Source organism: Triturus cristatus, chromosome 1_2 (genome assembly GCF_964204655.1).
Source record: "Triturus cristatus chromosome 1_2, aTriCri1.1, whole genome shotgun sequence".
Taxonomy (NCBI): domain Eukaryota; kingdom Metazoa; phylum Chordata; class Amphibia; order Caudata; family Salamandridae; genus Triturus; species Triturus cristatus.
Genome location: NC_140580.1, coordinates 705,156,451 through 705,183,754, shown reverse-complemented (window position 1 = coordinate 705,183,754; position 27,304 = coordinate 705,156,451). Strand labels below are relative to the sequence as shown.

Sequence of the window (27,304 nt, the reverse complement as noted above, 5' to 3'; positions counted from 1 at the left end):
CAGATGTCTAAAATGTAATCTGTACAGTCCAGTACCACATTAGCACTTTTGTCGTGTTCATCTAAGTGATTTAGTAAATAGGTAAGGCAAATAGGTTTATTTGCCAGACAAGTAGATTTCGGTACTATTTTGTCTCTTACACAAGTAGATTTTTTAAACAATTCCACATCCCTGGCCCTTTGCAAGGATGGGTCTATATATGCCCACGGTCGATATGCATTAATGTTATTAGCTCCAATAAAACATTCTTCGTACAAGAGACAAGTTTTCGTTGGGAAATTTATTTGCATTCAAATAAAACGAAAAACTGCCCATCTGAAGAGCACACTAAAGTATACAAAAAAGGCGATGAATAGATTGCATTCATCTCAGCCGCTGGTAGTTCCTCGGAGAGCATTCCAGACCATCTTTATTTTGCATACCATGTCACCTCAGTCTGGATCCAGATATATGCAAATCACTCTCACCCTACTCCAAAGGAAACAGTAGTCCATTGCCAGGCCCTCCCTGAATCGGAACAAGCGAGCCAGGACGCTTTTCCCCTAGTCATGGCTCATCGGCCAGATATAGCTTGGTTCCAGTGACACAGAGTGCACGGGATCCACATATGGGCATACCCACCCCACCTGTTTGTGTGCCCTTAGTGGGATGGGTATGCCCACTATGTCACTGGAACCAAGCCATAACTGATTTGCAAATGGCTGGGTTCAAACTGAGGTGCATGATGTGCAAAATAACGATGTACTGGGATGCAGTCGTGAGTGATTACCAGTGGTTGAGGTTAATTGAAGCATTCAATCTATCACTTTTTGTGTAATTTTCATCAGAAGAGTTTAGCAGCATTTACAGTGGATAATCAAAAGTCAAGTGCATGGGACTCCAACACTGACACAAGCAGCAGGTTATTGTTCTTCTTTTTTTGAAAATGTTTTCCCTTCTTGTCCTATTTGCTGAGCTTTGAGTTTATCTTCACCCCAGTGGGGGGAGAAGTCAAACTTGAACGCACTCACAATCACATTTTTCGAAATGATCTGTGTGGGTGCTTTCAGAATGTTTCGATCCAAATCTGGTTTACTCTTCTGCAAAGGGTGCTACGGTGGAGTGAACAAGGAAGATGGTATTGGCATCTTGACCACATGCTGCAGGTCCACGCAATTCAGTTAACTCAGCTTTAGTCAAAATGATGGAGTTTCTTTTTCCAAAAATAGAATAACATGGGGTAACTGAGGCCCCAGTAAAATGGCCAAACAAAGCACATGGCCAAATAATGGCTATTAAATTAATGTTATGATAAGCAGGCCACAGAGAATACTGTGCTGCTTTTCAAAGGGAAAGCTTCTTTATTTTATTGCCTTGTGCATCATTTGTATCCCTTTCTACTACATAACCATTTTTTATGTAACATTTTCCTGGTACCTGTTTGCTGGTAAAAAACGGTTTAAAGCACTCTGTCATGACAATCTGAAACACTTAATTAAGGAACTAGCAGGCACATGCATCAAAGCCAAAACCGGTCACAAACGGGCAGATTCTCAGAATCTGCCCATTTGCGACCGGTATTTTTGCATTTGGGATGCATCATCCCAAATGCAAAAATCGCAATTTAAGTAATCTCTAAATTGCGATTACTTAAATAGCGATTGCATTTAAGGAATCTCAAAATGCAATGCATTAAAGTTAACTAATTAGCGATTTCGCTAATAGGGGGAGCAAATTACAATGAAGTTGAACTTCATGGTAATTGGCAAAAAATTTGAAAAATGCACTTTTGTGCATTTTGCAAAGTTTCATTTTGCGCACACACATGCCCTTAGGGCATGTGTGTGTGCAACATATGTGCACAGATCAATTTCAAGAGTGCAATAGGGTGTCATTTTGATACCCTTGCACCCTTGAAATTGCATGAGCAATTTGCGAGTACCTACTGGTACTCGCAAATTTCTCATGCACTCTCCAGTTCATTCCTATGGGCCTGGAGGCCCATAGGAATGAATGGGACGGCATTCCTTAATTGCGACCCGCAATTTGCGAGTCGCAATTAAGGAATATGTAGGAATCACTATTTTTATAGTGATTCCTACATGCATAGGCTTTTGTAATTCCTTAATTGCGATTCCTTAATAATCGCAATTAAGGAATTGCAAAAGCCTACGTTGATGCATGTGCCAGTAGGTCTTTCAAACTTTGCGGTGTACCTTTCACTCTCTGAAAACAGTATTACTTCGATGACCAGTGGCAAACAATATTCTTTCACAGGCTTAGTTTCCTCTATTATTCTTTATAAAGAAGGAGTTCTCTATCTACAATATCAATTCTGCATGTTAAAGCTTTGAAATCTCCATTGATGTCTCCAACAGCAACTTTAAGTTCCAATATCTGTAAAACTTTTTTTTCTTAGGGCTCACTTATCATAGACAGTTTTAGCTCACCAGTATCCATCGATTGACTCTCCAAAGCTGCCGCAAAGCTTCTGGCTTTTGTGTTTTCTTTAGAGTGTAGGATTTTCCTCTCTCAGTGTTTTGGGCAGGCTGAGACATACTAAAATAATCAAAGAAAAAGGAAGCAATTATTATTATAATTTTTTTGGGGGGGAAAATCTTTTTTAATGGTATTTAAAAACATAACAAAATCAGGTCACAAAAGACTGGTCTTAACAGTGCAATCACGTCTGGGGTGTCACAGCACCGGGAACTTACAGAGACAGCAGGAAGACTAAACCAATATACTTGAGGTCGGGCACCAGCCATTGATTAGACCGGAATCTCCAGGCCAGACAGCCGGGCCTGCGGAGGCTCAACTATGTCCCCTCGGAAGGTGTTCCAAGGTGACCACACCTCCCCCCACTTCCGTGGGCACCCTCGCGCCGTATATATCGCCTTTTCCTGTAGCATGCACCAGTCCATATCGTTTTGCCAGTCCGCCAGTTTAGGTGGAGTCGATGCCCCCCACAGACAGGCAATGTTCCGCTTTGCAACCATTTGCCCCACCGTAACCCAGAGTCTCCCTCGTTGGGACAAGTCCGTAGGCTCCCAAATGTTAAGCAAACACCTCTTGGCCTCAGTGCGAATAGGAGACTCCCATACCTCACCCATGCAGGACACCACTCGCCTCCAATACCGCTGCACCCTTGGGCATTCCCACAAAACATGGAAGAAGGAGCCCCTCTCTCCGCACCCCCGCCGACACAGTCCCTCCCCTCCCCTCCCCATCGAGGGAGCTATTTTTTGATGTTCAAAAGCACCTTGGCCTAATCAAGATTCAGAGGGAGAAGAGCTCTGCACGGACAATGCCAACCATCCCCCTTGAAGAATGGCCCTCGAATCTCCCCAGGCCCTTGCAGCAGGTTTAAAAGGAAGTTTTTAAAGGGCAATGTTAAAACTTACATTGAGTGTAAGAACTGGGGCTTACAGAGTTTTCCAAACAGTGACCTTAAACTGATATAGTTGGGAACTTCCAGTGCACAGTAACACGCCTGACACACACTTACAGCAAAGAGAGAGAGTGATGAAGTGCCATTTGCAGGATAAGCAGTGGGAGAGAATATAAAAGAACTGTTTGGATAACTGTGGGGGGGGGGGCCTGGGGAGACAGAAGAGGACATGTAGGCAGTCTGGGTGCAGGTGGCTGTTCAACAGAAGTATGGGGATTGGTGAGCGGGGATTTATTAGAGGATGAGAATCAACACCGGAATCACAGGTCACGGAAATTATTCCAGGGATTCAGGGGGAATGGGTAGGACCTTAATTAGTCTATAGCAACCAGCGGAAACTAGACACCTGCAAAGGTGTTGTCACACCAGCAATGTGGCAACCCTGTGCATGTAGTTACTAATCAATGAGACAAGGTAGAAATCTAGGCAGTCTTTCCTCACCTTTGGCATCAGTGGTTAAAAGTCAAGCAAAATTCTACAAGAGGGGGTTGGGGGCGGAGTGAAACACAGTAGGGCACAGCAGATTAAAACTTAGCAATGGCCACAAATATATACTAACTTGAAATTAAACAGCTTTGAAATTAATTTACAAATGTAGAACAGAATACAGATACGTACAAGGAAGAAAACTAGATTGACTTGGACTTAACATTCTCTGATATCGAACCCATACCTGTAGACACAGCATGGAGGCACTAAAGAAGCCATCTAGGTACGCCTGTGCATGTGTGAGCATATATGATCACCAAGGTCCTTTGCGCTGAAGCATTCAGAGGTTTCCAGGTAGGTGGCTTATGGCTTCTGCAGATTTCTTGGTTCCAATAAAAAGGCATGGCATGCCTACAATCTCACTGGGTGCCAACTTACTTTGTCCCAAGGTAGAGCTCTTCAAACATACGTAGTACACAGAGTTGCTTCGGGCAACAGGAAGACAGACTTGCGGCAGTTTCTCGGGTTAATAGGGCAAGCACACAACTCCACTGGATTCTGTTCTGCAAGATCAGGACTAGGAGGCAGATGGGCAGGGGTAAGGACAAAATATTTTTCCTGAACATATGTCCCAGGTTGTCCTCAGCAGATCAGACTATTTCGGGTCTGAAATGTTGACACTGACTCTGATAAAAATGCAAGTCTTTTGCTCTGAATAAGGATTTAAGTTCTTGCTAAGAATTAGTGTTGTTAATAATAGGGAAGAGTGCCTTCAAGCACAGAATGTACAATCAAGTAACAGTACATCCTCAATATACATTACCATCATTTCAAATCTCTGTCACAACACGCTGCATCTACTCATTCCTGATTTGCAGGGAGAAGGGCTGGGATTCTGCCTGGTCCAAACAAAAATATAATGCAAAATACCTACGTCTAGTCTACAACTAAAACATTTTAATTGTACCTCCAACGAGACAGGTTTGCGAGGATGCAGTCTGACCTATACATTAAAATACATACTCTGGGAATGCTCAGTGGTGAATGCATACTGTGCTAAAGTATTGAAAGTAATTGATGAGGCTGTCGGAGAGACACTGATGATCGACACCCACAATCCTACTAGGGCTAGGGGAGGGCCCAAACATTAACTGCTACCGGAAACCATTTGTTAACTTTTGGACTAATAGTTGCGAAGCGGAATGTGCCACAGTGATCGAGAAATGCAACTACCCCAAAGCATAAGGAATGAATTCGGAAAGTGGACTGGTGCATGGCTGGTGCAGTCTACACAGGAAGAGGGTGTCCCAAAACGTTTGAAAGGATATGGGGAATTGGAGCAGTACATAGAATAGACAATATGTGAAAGAGTAGAAATAGCATAAAACACGGAAGGGCTGCGCATGGAAATGAATAAGTAATCACTGTAACACAAGTGGAACAAGTACGCAATGTTCTATCAACATAAAAGTATTACAAACTTAACTAAGTTATGGTTGCTTTGATGACACATCATTTTTAATGTACCAAGCTCAATAAAATAAAAAACATTTGAGGGAGAAAGTTAAAATCATTTTATAGAAAGGTGGCAGTTGAATATTTTTTCCTACATCACACAAAGAGGCTGCTTTGCATCAGTCCACAGTATTATGGGATACCTATGTGGCTGGCAACGATTTTGCGTCTGCTGCTAATCTTTTACTGCTAAAATACATTTTTGAGACTTGTTCGGTGACATATACTAAAGCATATGGGGCATATGGCATTACTAGAGGTAGAATTGTATGGATGATTGATGGAAGCACATGGCATACTATTCAAATAGTCCCTGAGTGATGTGCACAAGCGCATGGATACCCCCATCGTTAACTGCGCTTTAGAAGTACTATGAACATGAAGAAAATTACTGGAGAACAAGGATTAGAGACTATTAATGCGCTAGGCATGAAGGACTTTGCTGAGGGTAGAGAATGAGGAGGATTAACGGGAACGGAGAGATTAACTGAAGCAGACTGCAAGAGGAGGGATGCTGAAGGACAGAGGGCATGTGAGAATTACTGGTGACGGAGAGGGGACGTGAAGAAGACAAGTGGAGTCAAGGGTTTGAGGAAAGGACATTAGGATTGGTGCTTGCAGGGAGCATGTGGATCATTCCAGGTGTGGCAAGAGTAGGTTTGTGGGACATGAGGCGACGAAAGAAGGGGATTACTTGGAGCATTAACAGTATTTTTGGGACAGTGGGCATGAGAAGGTTTGCAGGGGTAGATGACTAGAGGGTGTTTGCTGGGGGCCACCGAGGACATGCTCTACGGCTGATTAATGGTCTCAACCTTCACAAAGTCTAGTCTCACGGATGGCAACTGTGACCAACAATTAACAGATTATTCGTTAGTACTAGAAAACTGAACCTTATCTGTGCATTAGTGGCGTCGTCAGCTAGCATACCTGGCTCAGCCTGACAACTAGTTAGGAGTCAAGGTTAAAAGGGTTCAGTGAAATTAGATTGTGAGATTCCACAATCTTGGCTGTGACAGACAACAGTCCAGGAACAGAGAAGTAATCAGCAGAAATCTTGGACAGATCCGACGACCAGAACATCAACCTCTTGCAAATAAGTATGTTGTGATCTCAGGTCCCATGAGTCACATGACACTGATCCAAAATACAAGGAGCCACAGAACAACATGATCTGGGGTGCCACTGTACATCATGATTTATGACATCCTGAACCACAGAACATGGTAAAAAAAAGGGGAGGGGGCTGCACACCACGATACATCACGAGGTAGATAGCGACCAAGGATATAAAAAGCAACAATGCATCAGCAACCAGGATATCAAACCACGGTACACTGAGATTTGAGTTATCACAAACCACAGAAAATTGTTATCTTTCAAGCCAAAGGTCGGTAAAACTACATGGATGACATCTTTAATTAAAGGTTTGTCAGATAGTTTTATATCAATATAAAAGAAACAGTGGAATTCTTTACGTCTATAAAAGAACTGATGAGTGTAATAAACATTCATATCAACAATTGTGAAATGGTGAAAGTGCGAGTGCAATAGGTCTATGGCATCACACCATCCTTTGGATGGTCGCGGTCATCGAGGGAAAATGCAGGAGACAAGTGGAGATTTAGAAATACAAATCTTCAGCTGTATTTGTGATCTACTCTGTATTTGTATTGAACAACTATGAACGCAAATATCCACCATAGAACCTAAGAAAGTCTAAAGTTATATCTGGACACCTCTAATCAAAGTACTGATATGAAGGCACTATTTTATAGCGATTTCCTCCAAACAATCTGTGTAATTTAGGTTGTTTGGTACTTGATAGCAGGTGGGGGTACCAACTAAGCACACTAACCCTGATCCCAAAACAACACAGAAGAAAGCTTTTTAACATTGTGGGTCTTGAGGAAAGATGAACAATCATAATATTTCCACCGAAACGTGTGTCAACCGTTTCCAAAGTCCCTAAACCACCACAGGAGTCAAGAACATGTGTCAACCATTTTCAAAGTCCCTAAACCACCACAGGAGTCAAGAAGTCTGGCTGCCCCCTTACTCTTCCGCCAGCTAAAGTGTCTCAGAAGGGGTTTCTCAGAATTCGCCTTTTAGCCCCAATGTTTAACATCTATAGGTCTCCCCTTGCTGGTTTGGTGGAATCTTCTGGGGCTAAAATAATTTCCTGCAATGATGATACACAGACTATGGGCCATATGTATCAAGCCTTTTTCCCGTTTGCAAACGGGCAGATTCTCAGAATCTGCCCGTTTGCGAATGGGAAAAAACCTTTTGGGATGTATCGTCTCAAAAAGACCATCGCAAAATGGAGAATCGCTAAATTTGCGATTCTCTATTTTGCAAATGCAATTAAGAAATTGCCAATTGCAATTCCTTAAATGCACTTCTGGAAGCACCAGAAATTAGCTATTTGGCTATAAGGAATTGCAAATTACCACCAACTTCAAGGTGGTGGTAATTTGTGATATTCTTTAAAAAAGCACTTTTTTGATTTTTTTAAATTGCCATATGTCACACATACATGCTCGTAGGGCATGTATGTGCGCAAAGTGTGCACACATGTATATTTCAGGGCTGCAACAGGGTGTCCTTTTGGCACCCTTGCAACCTTGAAATTGCATTCTCAATTTGCGATTCTCTAATTGGTAATCGCAAATTGAGAATGTCTTCCTATTCATTCCTATGAGCCTCCTAGCCCATAGGAATGAATGGGAAGGTATTCCCTATTTGCGAATCTCAATTTGCAATTTGCAAATAAGAAATATGTAGGATTCGCAATTTTTTTTGAAAATCCTACATACATTGCATTTTGCGATTCACTAATTGCGATTAGATAAAAATCGCAATTTGAGAGTCGCAAAACTCTTTTTTGATAAATATGGCCCTATATTTTCTATTGGTAAGGGATTACCTATCAACCAGGATGCTTTACAAATTTGCCTTTCTGCAGTTTTTTGCTGGATGAGCTATAATAAACTGAAGTGTAATACCGAAAAGACTGAGGTTCTCAGTGTGGTACACAACTTTGATGTCAATCTGAAAGTGCACTGCCCAGATGGGGCTTTCCCACCCAATACTCAAGTTGACATGGTAAAAACCGTGGGTATATAATTTAACAAAGATATGTTGTTCCATAAGCATTTCAACTCAGTGGTTGGGGTGTGATTTGGCTTCTTACGTATGTTGAAAACATTTCCGCATTTCCAATTAAGATTACAGTGATTTTGGTTCCAGTCATGTCCAGACTGGACTATGCCAATGCTTTATATGCCGGTCGGCCTCAATACCTGGTGAGCAAATGATAGACTCTGCAGAGTGCTGCTAGCAGGCTTGCTCAATCTTCCTAGAAGAGAGCAGGTCACCCAACATCTGCGTAATATGCACTGGCTCCCTGTTAAACAAGCAGATATTATTTAAGACCTCTCTGTTAACACACAGAGCATTGCATAACTCGGGCCCAGCCTACTTATCCTCCAGGATTTATTGCTATAATCAGGTGATAGCCATCTGGCCACGACTACAAGGGTTCATCTTGCTAAAGATGGTGGTCGTTCCTTTTCCATTTTTGGACCGCTGGGATGGAACTTTCTTCCTTTGGCACTGTGCCAGTTCGCCAAGGAAGGTTTTTTTAGTAAAAAGCTCAAGATATAGCTTTTTATTCAGTAGCTGCTTGTGGTGATGGTTTATGTCAAACCATGACATATCAACAATATTGTACAGAATTAAGAATGTTTGTTGAGGGGCTACTACACTGCTTCCATTCTCTCTTATGTGTGTCTCACAGCAAAGCGCCGGGACACTGTTTTCAGTAGCCGTGCGCTAAATAAATCCTCATACATAAACATTCAACAATTGTGAAAGAGATAAATGATAATCTCCTTGGTTTGGTATTGAAGGAACGGTTGGTTGTGAATCTTGTGAAGAGGTGCTGAGGTTTTTAGATCTGTTCTAGGGTTGTGACTAATGCAGTGGCGGTGTGTCCATTAGGGCTCTTGGGCATTGCCCCACTAATTAATCTGAGGCACTCAAACAAGCCTCGCGCGCGCCGTCATTCACTCTAACATAATCATTTTCAATCCCAGGCCGGCGGGCCACGCCTGAGACAGTTGGCTCAGAAGGGGGCGGGGCAGCAGGAGTTCAGTGCAAGTGATGAATGACATGGATAACATCAAGTGGTCGGCGGCGGAGCGCAGAGCAAGAGTGCGCATGTTCTGTTTAGGGCTGAAAAATTTTGCGCCAGCCCGAACATGCGCACTAGGCTGCTCATTAGAAGAGCGAGGGTTGTTCTATGCCGCAGCCCCCCATCTCCTAATGAGCGGCAAGTATCACTGCTCAAGCCAATCTTGGCGCTGCGGGAGCAGCATCTGGATTGGCAGAGACTCACGCAGTATTTGCCAGCCAGCCAGGTACGAGCGTGACGTCGAAGCCTCCTTGAGACAGACACACAGCTTATGTTAACTGTTCAGTGCTACGCAGGGGCGGTTTGTGATGCTTACGGGCCGGCCCTGGGCGCAGTACCCCCGGACCCGGTCAGGTAAGTTTTTTATTTATTTTAACCCCCCACCTCCCCCAACTGCGAGCCGCGACTGAGGACTGTTGAAGCAACATTTGTAGTCATTTCTACTGCATCATTGCTTATCAAACAGACACTCGATGGTACTTTACAAATATACATACTTGTTTTGCTCTATGTCTAGTGCTTATGTTGTGTGTGCATTCACACTGATCATGTCTACTTATTTAGGGTTGGGGAGATCCACGGGGAAAGGGCGGGGAGTGATACCTGCTCTGGGTCTATTGAATTTACAAAGGAGTGTAAGATGTGGAAGGGCCTGCTTGGTGTCAGAGATGTGTAAGCTCTGTGTGCTATGTGCCTAATGAGTTATTCTCCTAGACTCTGTAATCAGCCTTAGGCACGTCATGTGGGGAGTCAAGTAGGCTAATTAGCCTGCTCAATTGCGGGAGCCGTCAGGTTATGAGAGAGGTGTGCACAGTCTAAGTCAGCAGTATAGCAGAGTAGAGGCGCGCTTAATTGAATGCAAGTGCGTTCGAGTACATGCTTAGAAAATTAAATTAACCCTATGTACACTCTTGGACCTGCAAGCTGTCCGTTTCAACGTGCCTACTCATGTTAATTAGTCCTTCTGGGCAGCGAGCTTCAGTCTGTAAGACTGCATGAACCCTCAGTGACACTAGTTCAAGTGGGAGTGGCTGAAGTCTCGGAATCCAAATTCTTTGCTCACAGCAGGTGTCAGATGCTCACGTGCAGACATCTAACGCCATGATTAAAGATGCGTCTTGAGACCCCAGGTGGGCTCGTTACCTCTGCAATTAAACCTTTAACCATGCATGGGGCAAGGACACGGTACCTCTGGCTGTGTATTCTCTAGAGACACTGTAGGCATGGCTGCTCCGGGAGCGCTCAGAGAGCTGTAACGTCACGGCACAAAGCACTATACTGCAGGCAGGGGTAATGTACTTCTGGCCACCACTGTACCGTGTCTGCTGTCACTATGCACCATTCTTTCATCATGTACACTGTGGAGTACTCCTCAATTGTCGTGTGTGGTCTTTATGGGGGAGGGGGCATTGTAGCCAGGACAAAGGTTATACAACGTGTATAAACAGTTTAAGGGTGATGGAGCAAGTTTTCGCATAAAGAGAAACTTGCTCGTATGTAATCCTCTCAAATAACCTGTAACATTATAATCAACCCGTCTGTGAATACTAACAGTGCACCACATTTAACATTTGTATCTAGGGAATGCTTACCTAGGTGCCTTACTAATGAATAACCCTAGTGTCCCAAAATGGCCGCCGAAAAAGCAGGAATTCTACTGCGCCTGCGTCTACTACATCTACGTAGTATGACGTTTTCTGTCGCTTGGGGGGGGGAACTCTGCAGCTGCGCAATAGCTTCTAATATGGCCGCTTTAAGGTAACACACTAATGCACATGCTGTGCTGAAACTAATCTATGCACGTACTAAGCTATTAATGCAAAAGATTTATTAAGTAAATGGGGTTAGAGTAGAAGTAAGTGGTATACAGTGAATTTATTTAAATTTGTATTCTAACATGTTCCTCTCTGACTTTATTAATAGTTCGTATTTGGGCCTTGGAGGGTGACCACGTCTCTGTTCCTTTGTGGTTTCTACACGTCTGCTTGTCCTGGAACAAGTGATGTAAATTGACTGACTGCCAAACCCTAAGCCCAGCAAGGTCATGAGAAATCCAACTCTTGACCCTATGAGAGGAAGAAGAAGCAACAATGTATAAAAGACTTATCGATCCACATATGACATGCTTGTGGGAATAAAGCTTGTGGGTATTAAAATTAAGGGGCGGGGAGCTAGAAAATAGAAAATTATTGCACTTAGTATGGTGTGATGTCCTCACCCCACCGTTTGGCCCAATCAAATTGCGGGTGAACATGGAATTGAAACATTTGGGGGTGGATCATACACTTGAATTTGGTATAACAGAGGTAAGTTCTAGATAGTTAGACACACTTGATGCTGAGATGCTGATGCTATGCTGAGATGCTGCTCGATTTTGCTGCAATCTGACTGAAGAATCCAACACTAGGGAAATTCACGGAACAACCGAGGATGCACATCTAGGAAGGGGTCCGGACAAGCCCGAGCCGGAGAGAGTAGCACCAGAGAACCAGAGAGGGGTGTAACGCTGGCGTTACACTAGAAGAGATCACCTTCCCTGTCCTGAGCTGATCCTGAATCTTTGACACTCTGATGTCGGGGTCCTCACACCATTTCTAGGTAAATATAGTTGTAGGGTAAATGCTCCGCACTTGCTTTCTGTCCTTCTCTCCTCAGGTGCTGTCATTGCAAGAATTTATTAATGCAAACTGATTCTAAGCTAACTGTAATATTTTTCCTGATGGAGACTTCTGGTATATTCATGTGTATTTGATTTGACTCACAAAATTATTAATTCACATAAACTTTTAAAACTCCTTCTGAGTCTGTGGTTCTTTTAACTAAAAGTTAAATGCATTATTTTAATTTCCTCCCTATTCTAATCTACTACTAGATCGTTCGACAGAGCATTTACTCAGGAGACAGGAATGGCAAGAATACTGGTGTAAAGGTTTCCTAGGGTAAAACAAAATTGATGACCAGTGGATAATTACTAGCTCATTGGTTGTATGAATGTATATGGGCCCTAATGGGTGTTTCGTGTATGAATGTGTAGAGCTGGTAAACTCCGCTGCATCAGTTTTTCTTGGTAGCAGAGGCATGGTTAGTATAGTTAGTTAGGTGAAGAGTGTATTTGAAATTTGAATTATTGATTTAAGTTTTAACCAAAACCCGTTATGTATTGTTTCATGTTGTCTGGAATTCCTGGGAATATTGAATAGCGGGTGGTGAATGGAAGCCACACTGCAGTGAAGTTATTGGTCTGTATCGAGAAAGTGCTGAAAGTTACGCAGGACTAGAAGCACTACGTTAGGGAATAATTTCTTGTATGTTAGTGAGAATAATTGGTAGAGAGGAGTTCGCTGGTGAAAGTTTGGTATTATATCACCTAGAAAGGGTAATACTGAAGGAGTAGCAGGTTCTCTGATGCTTGTGTGAAGAGTAAGCGGAAAGGTTTTACTCGTAGTGTGTGAAGAGTAAGCGGAAGAGTTTTACTCGTAGTGAAAGAAATCTTACTATTCTTTGAATTAGTGGGTCAGACACAATTGCAAATGTTTATACGTTGTTAATTGATGAAATTGTGTGAAAAGTTTGTGAGAAAATAAGTTTTCGCATTACCTTGTAAAGGCGGGTGCTGCACTGACTTCACTGGGAGCCGCGCTGGGATTAGTTGAAACAGCGGGTGTGTAGTTGATGCGAAATTTGTAAAGGTGGGTCAGTAATAAGAAGTGAAACTGACGTCACAGAAAAGCCAAGCAAGCATTGGCTGAGTGAGGGAACAGAGTAGAAATTGATTGGTCTACAGAATAGAAACCGCGCTGGTATTGGAGAAATTATTTTATTAAAGCAAGCGTCTGATTGGTCATCAAAATAGAGATCTCGAGAATAATAATAGATAGAGGAAATTGCATGTACGATCCAACATTAACAGGGACTAGACCAGATAGAAGGTTTGTGGGGTTTGCTTACGAGCCGTACCTTAATAAGCACATGCACGCAATGTACGGAGAAAAGAGAAAAATTACCTTTCTACAAAAAGTTAAGAATTATTTCAAAAAGGACAAACCCCTCAAGAGCAGAGAGGGGATTCTCATTCCTCCTCCAAATACGCCTGCATCATACATGATGGTGTAAAGAGGCTATCATACTTGTGTATGGTTAGAACATTGGATAGAATATACAAAAGATGATGGAATATTAGCATTTCCTGAGTTTGGAAGCTTTAATGGAAGAATATTGTACAACTTAAGAACACGAATGATTGAATTAGAACCCAGACTAGATTGACTCAATATGAAGCTTTAGAAGAATGGGAAATGGAAGCCTTTGAACGTGACAGACCCATAAGTAATAGGACCTTAAGCAAATATTACCCAAAATTTCCCCGAGAGACTAGAGATAGTCAAATGAAACAATGGAGACAGGCCATGGTGGCAGAAGGTTTATATCCTGTGTTAACATCAGAAGAGCAGATAGAAGGTAAATGTACAGAGAAAACAAAGCACTTAAGCATGTTAGGTAGCGGAGAAGCAGAAGAGGGATACCTAGTAGACATATTGATGAAAAGTCCTCCACCTTCTAATGACGGATTCAACAGAAGGACCCCTAGTGACCCCATGATAGGAACACCATTGGTTCCCCATATAGTACATGACACCACAGATAGGGTACTTCAAGAAAAGGAAAGGGAGGCAATAAATAAGAATAGAGATGAGTTGATTCAGAAAATAGCTCAGATAAACGCACATCCCGAGGCATTGACAATACCAGTGACAATATGTCTGGTAGTTCCATTGTATGGAGAAAAATCAAACCTTCCTAAAGTTGCTGTAATGCCTACCACAAGCATAGAACCTAGAAAAGAAAAGATAATAATAGATGATCAAGCAAGTGAATGTGAATCAGTAATATCATTGATGGATTTGCCCATAAGAGAGCCGATGATGGAAACCCCGAAAATAAATTTGACCAGTTGTTCAAAGGAAGTTAGACTAGAATCATTGTCAGGAACTAGAAGGGCCACAATAGTAACCCCAGAAGATATAGAAAGATGGTCTCAAGAAATAGAGAAGCCAAAATTACAGCCAAAAATATGAGATATTTTTAAATTAAGAGTAGAATTGGAAGAAATGGTTGCTGGAAAGGTGGGTCTAGACAGGTTAAACACATATAGTGAAGAAGAATTGTTGTTTATTTGTAGAAGCATTACACGAAATACAAAGGTATTCCATGAAAAGTTGACAAATTTGGCATCGGAAATGGGAATTGACATAGGGAAATCAAAAGTGTTACAGAAACCACATAGAGCAGAATTTTCTGATAAGGATTTGGAAAACATGAATGTGTCTGGAAGAAAGTTGCAGATCAGGAAATTGTTATTTCTGTTGCAAAAGTGGGGAGACCTTTAAAGATGGAACGTTAGATGGGCAAAGAAAAAGGAAGAAGCACAGGTAAGTCGAACAAGCACAGGTAAATCGAACAACATCTGAATATGCCATAAGAGAAACAGAAAAAGCTGAGAGGTTGTATCCGATGAGAGAAGTACCCGGAGTGGGGTACGTACTTGTGCCATTAAATAGACAGGATATTTTGTCTTTTACGAATGATTTTCCAAAATTGAGAGAGAAACCAGTAGAGTGGTACAGACAAGTTGAGAGGTTTGTAAAAGTTTCAAAGGTTTTATTAAAGGATCTGGATGGTCTGTTTGACATAGTGGTGCCTGCAGATTTGTGGACAGAGTGTAAAATTACTGTGGATTGGCCTAGTGAGGAATATCCAAGAGATTCAAAAACAGGAGCCCCGTCAGAAGATGTAATGAAAAAGTATCAACAAGTAATCACCTTTCTAAAGAGTAAAATTCCCCCGAAAGAAACAGATTGGCCAAAAATAGACAGGACAACCCAAGAGAAAAATGAGTCCGTACATGCCTACTACGAGCGTCTTTTACAGGTGTTCAACAGTATAGTGGGTTTGAAAGTTTAGAAAATAAAGACATGACACATTTTGTGTATCGATTTGTATCTGGGCTGAGATTAGATATATCTCAAATGATTAAGCAGCACATGCTGTGCTGGTAATCAAAGCCCACTGATGTGATTTTAAAATATGCAAAATATTGTGGGGACGAAATTGATAACAAGCAAAAAGTTGTAGAAGAATAAATAATGTGGGCCCAAGTTAAATTAGCTGAACAGCAGAGCTCCAATTAAACAAACAGTCAGAAAATCAAGGAAGAGCACAAGGTTAAAGTGACAATAATGGGGGGAAGCCAGGCGGAAGATTAATTCTGGAAGAGGCAAAGAAAAAATTTCCCTGTCACGGGTGCTGGAAGTTGGGACATTGGAAGAACGAGTGTAAAGCTATACAAATTAATAATGCCTCGAATCAAAATTTAAATCCACAGATGCAGAATGAGGTGTTAATGAGTCATCAGCAGCAGGGTATAGATCTTCAGAGTCAATTGCCACCTGCCCCTAAATCAAATTTTGTGAGGCAAGCCAATTACAGTGTGGACGCTGGATTTCCAGAAGGAAGTGATAAGAAAAAATTTGTAACATCACAGTTTCTTTTGCAGGACCCACTGATTGATTATGATCAGGAATGACGGTGCCCGAGGGGGGACGAAGGGGAGTGCGTGCTTGGCGCATCCCTACCGGTAGATCAGTCAGGTCCTTATATAGAGGGTAAAGTAAAGGGAAATGATATTACCTTCTTGCTGGATACTGGTGCTACCAGGTCTACTGTGAGAACAGCAGATATTCCTAACCTGCTCCTCTCGGCAGAGAATATGCAAGTTGTAGGTGTTTCAAACAAACGTATTAGCACTCCAATCAAAGAACCCATGGAGGTGCGAATTGGTAATTTTAAAGAAATGCATAAGTTTGTGGTCTGTGACTCAAGCCCTGTAAACTTGCTTGGGAGAGACCGGTTGTGCAAAATGAATTGCACTATATTTTGCACCCCGGATGGTGTTGCAATACAAACCCCAGATGAAGATGAAGTTTACAAGTTCATGTTAGCTAAACAGGGAACAGAAGTAAATTAATTATATTTGATGATGACACAAAATGAATTACCTGCAGAAGTCAAACTAACTGTAAATGCAGAAAAATTGGATTTTACTGGAAAAGAAATAGGATTAATGGCAAATGTAGATCCCGTAAAAGTGACTGTGAAAGAAGGTGCTGTTTACCCGAATACCCGACAATACAAAATGAGTCCAGAAGTAAGTGTCGCAGCAGAGATAGAGCGATTGGTTGAACAAGGTATCCTGAAAGAAATAAGGAGTAGACCTTGTAATTCACCCATAATTGGTATTAAGAAACCTAATGGGAAATATAGGGTGGTCCAAGACCTCAGGAAAATTAACAAGATTGTTGTACCATGCTGCCCAGTAGTGCCTAATCCAGCTGTGATTCTTTATCAAATACCATGGAAAGCAGGATGGTTCACAGTAATCGATTTATGTCATGCATTCTGCTCTATTCCATTGCATCCAGATAACAAGTTTTTATTTTCATTCAAATTTGAAGAGCATGTTTATGTCTGGAATTGTGTGCTTCAAGGGTATACAGAAAGCCCTTCAATCTTTAATCAAATTCTCAAAAGAAGCCTTGAATCTCTTGTATTGCCCAGTCTCAGTCCTGGTGCAGTATATTGATAACCTATTGGTGGCGTCAAACATACAAGATGACTGTGTTACTGATTCAATTGCATTGTTAAATCATTTGGCAAAGGGTGGACATAAAGTGTCCCCTGAAAAACTCCAGTTTTGTAAAAATTCAGTTAAATACCTGGGACATCAAATAGAAAGAGAAGTTAGAAGGGTGACCTCTGAAAGAATCAGAATAATAAGACAAATGCAGTTGCCACAAATCCAAAAAGAAATAAGAATGTTCCTTGGAGTTGTAGGGTATTGGAGACAGTGGATTGTAGGGTTTGCTTTACTGGCCAAACCCCTGATACAAATGACCAGAAAAAGAGCAAAAGATCTTATAGAATGGGACGATGAAAGTATAGGAGCTTTTAGAAAATTGCGGGAGTACTTGTTTGAAGCACCTGCTTTAGGCATGCCCCACTATTCAAAAGAATGAGCTTTATTCTGCTATGAGCGGGGTAATTGTGCACTTTCAGTACTAACACAAAGACAAGGATTGATGAGAAGGCCACCTTACTACCTGATCCTTACGAAGAAGAAGTGAGAGATAAGGTTGAGCATGAATGTCTTGATGTGACTAAACTTAGCACCAAACCACGTCCTGACATTCAAGAGGAACCTTTGAAAAATGCAGAACATGAGCTGTTTGTAGACGGCTCATGCACGAGACACGAGGAGGGAGGATTAAGTGCTGCTTACGCTGCATGTACATTAACTGGAATAGTCGAAGCATCCTATTTACCAGAAGTCAAATCTGCACAAGTTGCTGAATTGATTGCCTTAATTAAGGCATGCAAAATTGGGAAAAATTGGAGAGTAACCATATTTATTGACAGTCAATATGATTATGGGGTTGTGCATGATTTTGGCCAACTATGGATGCAGAGGGACTTCCTGACTTCTTCAGGGAATCTTATTAAAAATTTAATTTTTATGAAAGAATTACTAGAGGCAATTCAATTACCAAAAGAGGTGGCCGTGGTTAAGTGTGCTGCTCACCACCAGGAAATGACTAGGTGAAAGCCATTAACTGGTATGCTGACCAGGTTGCCCAATAAGATTGCCTTAAACAAGAAAATCGTAACCTGTGGAATCAGCAGCCAACTTATGCTACTTGCAGGAGTGGGAACCTGGGAAGAGGTGAAAGATCTGCAGGATGCAGTAGACATGAGAGAAAAGGAAGAGTGGGTGAAAACAGGATGTCAAAGGAGGGCAAAAGATGGTGTGTGGGTTTGTTATGATGGCAGACCAGTCATGCCAGATAGTATGCTTGCGCCAATGGCTAGAATATACCATTGAGACACACATAATAATAATAATAATAATACAGATGCTTGTAGAGCGCGAACAGCTACCTCTCAAGGAGGTGTCCCGGCGCTAAGAGAGTGCATTCATCTGGGAGGAAGCTAGGTGAGATGGTGTAAGTTTATTGCACAAAAAGCCAGGTCTTTAAGAGCTTCTTAAAACTTGCTTCTGTTGAGGCAGACTGAATAGCCAGAGGCAGGGCGTTCCAAAGTTTCGCCGTGCCTGCTGAGAAAGATCTGCCCCCAAGTCTGGCCTTCCTAACTCGTGGAATGGTTAGCTGAAGCCGAGAATTAGAGCGTAGATGTCTCTCCTGATGGTAACGGGGGAGTCTGAGTTTTAAGTAAGTAGGGCAGGTACCTTTCAGAGCTCTAAACGCCAAGGTAAGAGCTTTGAATTTTACTCGGCTTGCTATTGGAAGCCAGTGCAGTTTGCGCAGGTGCGGAGAGATATGATTTCTGAAAGGAATTGGTTTTATTAATCTCGCAGCCGCATTCTGCACGATCTGTAAGCGCTGCACCAAATATTTGGGCAGGCCAAGGTAAAGGCCATTTGCATAGTCCAGTCTGGACGTGATCGCTGCATGTACCACCGTCTTGCGACATTCAGCAGGTAGGAGAGTCAGAAATTTTCGGAGGTTCTTGAGTTTGTGAAAACATCCAGTAGTAACCTGCTGAACGTGCGAAGAGAAAGAGAGATTCACGTCCCATCTTACTCCCAGGTTCTTCGCATTGGTACCAGGGGCTGGGGCAGGACCCATTTCGGAGGGCCACCATAGGTCTGAAGGAGGATGCGTATTTTTCCCAAAAAATAGAACCTCTGTTTTGGATGCATTCAACTTAAGTTTGTTGGTATTCATCCACTTGGCCACGTCTTGAAGGCAGCCCCTTATTTGTCTAAAAGCTGCCTCTGATACCTCAACATAGGTTAAAACTAGTTGTGTGTCGTCGGCATATGAGATTGCCTTGACCCCCCATTTGGCAATCAGGGTGAAAAGAGGGGCTAGATAGATATTAAAAAGGAGCGGGCTGAGTGCCGACCCCTGGGGGACGCCACACCACAGGCGTTTTGGTTGGGAGGAGAAGGCACCCAGTGCGACTTTCTGAGAGCGATCTGTTAGATAGGATTGAAGCCAAAGCAGTGCCTTGTCCTCCAAGCCCGTGTCCTGCATCCTTGCCATTAGTCTTGCGTGGTCCACCGTATCGAAAGCGGCCGAAAGATCCAGGAGCACCAGCATAGCTGATGCCCCTGTGTCTAAAGCCCATCTAATCGACTCGGCAACCTCAATGAGGGCCGTTTCGGTGCTAAACCCAGTCCTGAAACCTGATTGTGTTTCGTGTAGGGTTCCGTTTTTCCCGATAAAACTGTTCAGTTGACGCTGAATCAGTTTTTCGAGCATTTTTCCCGGAGCGGCCAGCAGGGAGATGGGACGGAGGTTGCTCAAGTCATCGGAGGCACCACTAGGCTTTTTCTTTAGGGGGAGAAGTGTGGCATGTTTCCAGCAATCTGGGAACGTGCCAGTTATAATGGATGTGTTCCATATATGAAGGAGTGGATCTACAATCGCATCCGACATAATTTTCCAAAGTTTTGGTGGGCAGGGATCGTCCGGGGCTCCTGATTTGCATTTATTTAATTCGTTCAGCGCCTCATCGCGGGAGATAAGACGGAATTGTGTTAGGCGGAGTGGGGGTAAGCCTTTTATTTCTGTGTCTGCCATTGCTGTATGCACCGGGGTAGAGAAGGACTCATAAACCTGAGCGATTTTTTTATCAAAAAAATCTGAGATGTCCTCACAGAGTCTCTCTGATGGGGTAATCTCAGTCTCGATGGCCCTCGGTTTGAGGAAGGATTGAACAATCTTAAATACTTCCTTACTAGATTGTTCGGCTTGTTGAATAGAGGTCGCATAAAATGATTTTTTAGCTTTTTTTATGGATCGATATAGACCTCGGAGGGCTTTTTTGTAGCGAGTTTTAGCTGCTACGCAATAATTTGTCCTCCAGAGGCGCTCCAGCTTTTTGCAATTGCTTTTTATTGCCATCAGCTCAGTGGAGAACCAGGGGGCGGTAGGAGATTCTCTTCGAGATGTAGCAATTTTGGCAGGAGCAATGGATTCCACTGTGCTACCTATCCAGTGGTTCAGCATCATTGCATCAGCGTTAGCGTCTGAAGTCAGTTGGGGGGGGGCGGCTGCCAGCGCCGGGCATAGGGTATCCTCAAATATTTTATCCCATTTCCTACGCATGTACAAGCGTTTGCCTGATTTCTGAGAGTAGGATGGGAGGGAGATGGAGAAGGGAATTAGGAAATGATCCGTCCATACTAATGGTAGTGGTGGGAGAGTTGTAGAATCCCGTATGTTGGAGAAAATGAGGTCTAGCATGTGGCCAGCCCGGTGCGTCGGTCCTGAGGTAATCTGGGTAAGATTGGCAGCTTGCAACGTTGCAATGAGTTGAGGGGTCTGGGGGCAGTCAGGCCTATCAGCATGGACATTGAAGTCGCCCACTGCAATAAAGTGTGGGTGAGCTAGGGAGCTTAGGGTAATTAAATCCAGAAGTTCATCAGTGCGTGAGGAGGGGCAATCCGGGGGTCTATAGATAATCAAGCCAGCTAGAGATAGCTGGGGGTTAATTTGAAAGCAGAAGTGAAGCCCTTCTACGCCTGGGATGGTGGTAGGAGCCGAGGACGTTAGAGTGAGTGTGTCTTTGAAAATAATTGCCACTCCGCCGCCTCTTCTGTCATCCTCTCTATTTGAAAAACTTAATTTATATCCCGGAGGTGTTGCCATAGGGATCGAAGCCATGTTATCTATGTTTAGCCAGGTTTCTGTAAGGAACAAGGCATCCCATTTAGACTCCATAATAAGTAGGCTAATGTCGTTTGCATGCTTGGGGAGAGATCTACAGTTCAACAGTGCTGATCTGAACAGAATGGGGGGGGATTTGTAACAGTCGGGCGAAATGATGTTTTAGCGCATGTCTTTGATAGAGGCGGGGCGATGTCCAGTAAATTGCCGCACCTCCGACAGGAGGATGGTAGATCCGACTGGGCCAGGTCGAGTCTAGTCGCCTGACAAGGTTTCGCCATGTCCAGCGCCAATAGGTCCTCACGGGTCATGACTATCCTTTTGGTGTGGGGCATTATACCGGCAGCGTGGCTGGCGCTGTGCGCAGTCGGGTCGTGGACGGGTGCAGACGGGCTTGCCTTAGGTACGCCTTCGGCGCGCAATCGGCGCGCCCGCTGCGCTCGTCCGCTGCGCTTCCGGAAGATACACATTTTATATATTGTGGAGGGGGCGTGGCCTAAGGTTGGTGGGCGTGGCCGCAGTGATTCCCCACCGATGGCGTCAGCCGAGGAGTGCACTGGGCGAGTGGTGAGTGGGATCCTTAGTTCGTTAAAAAAGCACAGTATCACACGAAATGCAGGTTAAAAGTTTTAAAATCACACCAAGATTTAGACCATTTCTCCCGGCTTTCCGCCTCAGGAGATGAGCAGTACTCTGTTCGCGCTAGCAAGTCAGCGCGCCCAAATACTGGGTGGAGGGGGCGCGGCCCAAGGTTGGTGGGCGTGGCCGCAGTGATTCCCCACCGATGGCGTCAGCCGAGGAGTGCACTGGGCGAGTGGTGAGTGGGATCCTTAGTTCGTTAAAAAAGCACAGTATCACACGAAATGCAGGTTAAAAGTTTTAAAATCACACCAAGATTTAGACCATTTCTCCCGGCTTTCCGCCTCAGGAGATGAGCAGTACTCTGTTCGCGCTAGCAAGTCAGCGCGCCCAAATACTGGGTGGAGGGGGCGCGGCCCAAGGTTGGTGGGCGTGGCCGCAGCAATTCCCCACCGATGGCGTCAGCCGAGGAGTGCACTGGGCGAGTGGTGAGTAGGATCCTTAGTTCGTTAAAAAAACACAGTATCACACGAAATGCAGGTTAAAAGTTTTAAAATCACACCAAGATTTAGACCATTTCTCCCGGCTTTCCGCCTCAGGAGATGAGCAGTACTCTGTTCGCGCTAGCAAGTCAGCGCGCCTAAATACTGGGTGGAGGGGGCGCGGCCTAAGGTTGGTGGGCGTGGCCGCAGCAATTCCCCACCGATGTTGTCAGCCGAGGAGTGCACTGGGCGAGTGGTGAGTAGGATCCTTAGTTCGTTAAAAAAACACAGTATCACACGAAATGCAGGTTAAAAGTTTTAAAATCACACCAAGATTTAGACCATTTCTCCCGGCTTTCCGCCTCAGGAGATGAGCAGTACTCTGTTCGCGCTAGCAAGTCAGCGCGCCTAAATACTGGGTGGAGGGGGCGTGGCCTAAGGTTGGTGGGCGTGGCCGCAGTAATTCCCCACCGATGGCGTCAGCCGAGGAGTGCACTGGGCGAGTGGTGAGTAGGATCCTTAGTTCGTTAAAAAAGCACAGTATCACACGAAATGCAGGTTAAAAGTTTTAAAATCACACCAAGATTTAGACCATTTCTCCCGGCTTTCCGCCTCAGGAGATGAGCAGCACTCTGTTCGCGCCAGCAAGTCAGCGCGCCCAAATACTGGGTGGAGGGGGCGTGGCCCAAGGTTGGTGGGCGTGGCCGCAGCAATTCCCCACCGATGGCGTCAGCCGAGGAGTGCACTGGGCGAGTGGTGAGTAGGATCCTTAGTTCCTTAAAAAAGCACAGTATCACACGAAATGCAGGTTAAAAGTTTTAAAATCACACCAAGATTTAGACCATTTCTCCCGGCTTTCCGCCTCAGGAGATGAGCAGTACTCATGTGGGCAGGGATGCAATGATTCGACTTTTCATACAAGATTGGTTTAACGCAAAGTTCAGGAATGTAGCAGAGAGCCAGAGATGTTTAATATGTCAACAAATGAACCCTGGCAGGAAAACTGTGGTCTGCATGGGAAAGATTGGAAGACTTTTGTGAGACTCCAATTAGATTTCATTCAACTGCCTGCTTGTCGAGGGCTGAAATATGTGCTTGTCTTAGTTTGTTTATTTTCAAAGTGGGTGGAGGCATACCCGACCCGAAGAAATGACAGCTTGACAGTGGCCAAACTTTTATTAAGAGAACTGATTCCCAGATTTGGTTTTCCAGTAATGATCGAATCAGATAGAGGGTCTCATTTTAATAATGAAATAATTTGACTAATCTGTGAAGCGTTCAAAGTCGAACAAAAATTGCACTGTGCTTACCGTCCAGAGGCTTCTGGAGTTGTAGAAGTGAATGGCACAATCAAGTCAAGACTCGGAAAGATATGTGCATCCACCCCACTGGAATGGCCTGATGCTTTGCCTCTTGTTCTGATGGGACTCAGAAGTATTCCAGACAGAAACACTGGATTGAGTCCCCATTAAATACTCATGGGACAAGCATGTGTACCAGGACACAAGATGTTGAATATAACTGATGACTTGGTTTTGGAGTATTGCAAAGAGTTGGCTGACAGAGTGCGTTCTATCCCTCATCAGGTTGGGGAAGACGCTTTCAACAGACAGCTGAGCCACTTGCATGATCTGAATCCTGGTGACTGGGTAGTTGTGAAGAATCACACTCGAGAATCGTGCCTGGCACCAAGGTGGGATAAACCGCATCAAGTTATATTGACTACCTCAACTGCTGTAAAGTGTGCAGGGTTGCCTAATTGGATTCATGCAAGCCATGCCAAAAGGGTACCAGCTCCTGAAAAAGAAGAGTTACAATTGAAACCAGAAATTGATGATGCTGAAGGTTGTGCAGCTGAAGAACTTCCTATAGAAGTTCCTGAAGTAGCTGCCCAAGATCAACCAAGCACTTATCAGGATGACTGGATCCCAGTGGTGGACATACCTGAAGTATTTATAAAAACTAGAAGTCAAACACAGTTAGACAGACAGGAGAAGAGTGAGGACCAGACAGGTATAGAAGAATTCACTCAGGAGAGTAGGGAAACGAGTGTTAGGGAGCCTGAGCAGGAACAGCTAAGGAGAGAACAATATACTCAGACAGAATAAACTCAAAGCCCCATTCCAGAGTCTGAGGAGGGACAGTTAGGACTTAGAGAAAACGTTCAGGCAGAAGAAGGTAAAAAGGTAAAAAGACCTGAACAGGACCAGATAGGCATAGAAACGCAAGTTCAGGATACAGAAGAAAAAACAGACTTCATTAATCCTGAACAGGGTCAGATTAAGTTAGATGAACCCATCCAGGCAGAACAGGCCGAAATAATAAGCCCTGGACAAGGTCAGATAGAGAGGAAATCTGAAGACGAAGCTGATCAAGTTGTGCCAAAGTCTAAAGAAAATAAGAGGAGTTTTGAAGAACCTGGCAGTGCAGTGAAGTTTAAGAAAAGTCGAAAAGGTGATAATTGGCCAAGAATTATCAAGAGACTAAGATATCGTCTTAAGACAATCAATGAAGAACCTTATCAAGTAAATGAAGTAACTAGTCCATCTGGACCTTCCAAGATAATACCAAAGCGAAGGAGTCAAAGATTAAAGACATTGAATAACAAGTTGAAGGGTCCTGAATGAACATATGTTATTCTTGAAGACTTTGAAAACCTCGACTTAAATGAAGAAAGTGATGAAGAGTTGAATGTTGAACAAATTGAGGAAGAAGTGAGACCGACTTGAAAGAGAGGAGACGCTTAAGGTGTTATCTCATACCAGGTTCTGAATTAAAGAAGAGACAAATCTTCTTGGCTAAAATGTCTGATGATAAAGTTACTGGAAACCCAAAACAAAGCTGTATAAAGAAGTGTTGTAACATCTGTATATGTAGTTTAAAATTAGCCCTTGCGATATGGATAGTATTAGCAATAGCTTTTCCCTACCTGATGGTTACTGACAAACAAAATAGTACTAACACACATACAGAAGTTGCAAACATTAAAGGAGATAGAGTAGACTTAGAAACACCAGATGAGCTAGATTTACAACCGCACTGTAGATAAACATGAAACTGATTTAAATGTATTTGCAAATCTCTTAGTACATTATGTAGAAACTATGGAAGTAAGTGATTGTTACGTTTGTATGAAATTTCCAAGCTCAGTCGCTGAAGGGGTAACTTATCATAATTTACCCTTGACATATTGAATTTCATGTAGTGTATTAGCTAGTTTATTCTATAGAACTAGAAAACTGCAGTATTATTATTATTCAAATGTAGATGTAATATTTTCAGAAGTTCCTATGCGAAAGGGCATGAACCCTGTCCTTAGTACTAGAGACTCACAATTCATGGGTGAATATTTCCTAACAATGAAGACAATAGATATAGCTGATGCACATAAACGCAACGTAACCTGTAAATTGCACGAAGAAGACAAGATATTTTTGAATTTAGTAGAAAACAGAAGACAGGATTTCCAAAGAAGGGCCTCTGAGCCGAAACATCAGATACCTAAATGGGCTGAAAGGGAAGACCTTTTAGTAACTGGCAAGACTCATGCTGCTATGTCCCTGGACTTTGAAAAGAAAGGGAAAATCTGTCTCCATAGACTTAAAACAGAATATAACAATGTATTTATTGGTTCCAGTGAATGTGAACATAACTTCTTAGTAATTGGGGGTTGGGGACTAAAAGGAGGAACTGATCCAGTATTCCCTGGAATTTATTATATTTGTGGGAACAAAGCCTATTTTAGGTTGACTGATCACTGGTACGAGAGTTGCTATTCGGAATAGTATTCCCTAAAGTTTATCATGTTAAAAGACTCACTGGAAACAATAATGAGAGTAGTGGACTAACTAGATATAAAAAAGCTAGTTTTTCTGAAATAGTAGGTGATATATTTGGTGCATTGATACCCTCAGGGGGGGTTCTGCTAAATTCTCGACAAATCTGTAAATTGTCAACAGTAGTTGATCGGTTATCTATTGACACTGCTGGTGGACTTTTACTGATCACTACAGAATTAGTTGTTGTCAGATCTATGGTTTTGCAAAATCAACTTGCCCTTGATATTTTATTGGCAAAAGAGGGTGGAGTCTGTAAAATGTTGAAAGCGCAACATTGTTGCACGTATATACCTGACAAAAGTGTAGAAATTGGAAGATATATTAAAAATATTACACATTTGGAAGAAGAGCTGAAACCACTGGCGGTTGACAGTGTATGGAAGAAAATAACAAATAGTTTTTCCACCGTCAGTAGTTGGTTTTCTAATTTAGGTAAAAGTATCTTAGGTCAAATATTATTGCTAATCATGGGCATAACTTTGTTAGTTCTGATGATAATGTGTTGTCGCAAATGCAGTGGGAAAAGGAAGAAGTACGAGGTGAATGAGAAAGGTAGGAAAAGAAAATTAGAAGAAATACGACTTGAAGAATTAAAGGGAAATATCCACAAAAGAATGAAAGGATCACAATTTAAGAAAGATAAGGGAAGAAATAAAAGATTTGAAGACATTGAAATAGTAGAATGCTAAAGTTGGCATCTGATTTAATAGAATTTAGTGATGGCATAAAATGCCATCAGAGAGGGGATTGATGGAGCAAGGTTTTGCATAAAGAGAAACTTGCTCGTATGCAATCCTCTCAAATAACCTGTAACATTATAATCAACCTGTCTGTGAGTACTAACAGTGCACCACATTTTACATTTGTATCTAGGGGATGCTTACCTATGTGCCTTACTAATGAATACCCAGAGTGTCCTAAAATGGGCGCCGAAAACACAGGAATTCTACTGCGCATGCGTCTACTACATCTACGTAGTATGACGTTTTCTGTCCCTTGGGGGGGGAACACTCTGCAGCTGCACCATAGCTTCTAATATGGCCGCTTTAAAGTAACGCACTAATGCACATGCTGTGCTGAAACTA

At 43.0% G+C, this 27,304-nt stretch overlaps 1 protein-coding gene across 4 annotated transcripts in view; it reads right to left on the bottom strand.

Moving 5' to 3' along the window:
* ATP13A2 (ATPase cation transporting 13A2) overlaps positions 1–27,304 on the bottom strand; it is a 650,312-nt gene that overhangs the window by 581,342 nt on the left and 41,666 nt on the right. For all 4 annotated transcript variants that reach the window (XM_085608574.1, XM_085608571.1, XM_085608572.1 and 1 more), the window contains one exon: positions 2,430–2,538. In XM_085608574.1, coding sequence (XP_085464700.1) covers positions 2,430–2,439 — 10 coding nt within the window. In that variant the 5' untranslated portion in view covers positions 2,440–2,538. The remainder of the gene's footprint in view (positions 1–2,429; positions 2,539–27,304) is intronic.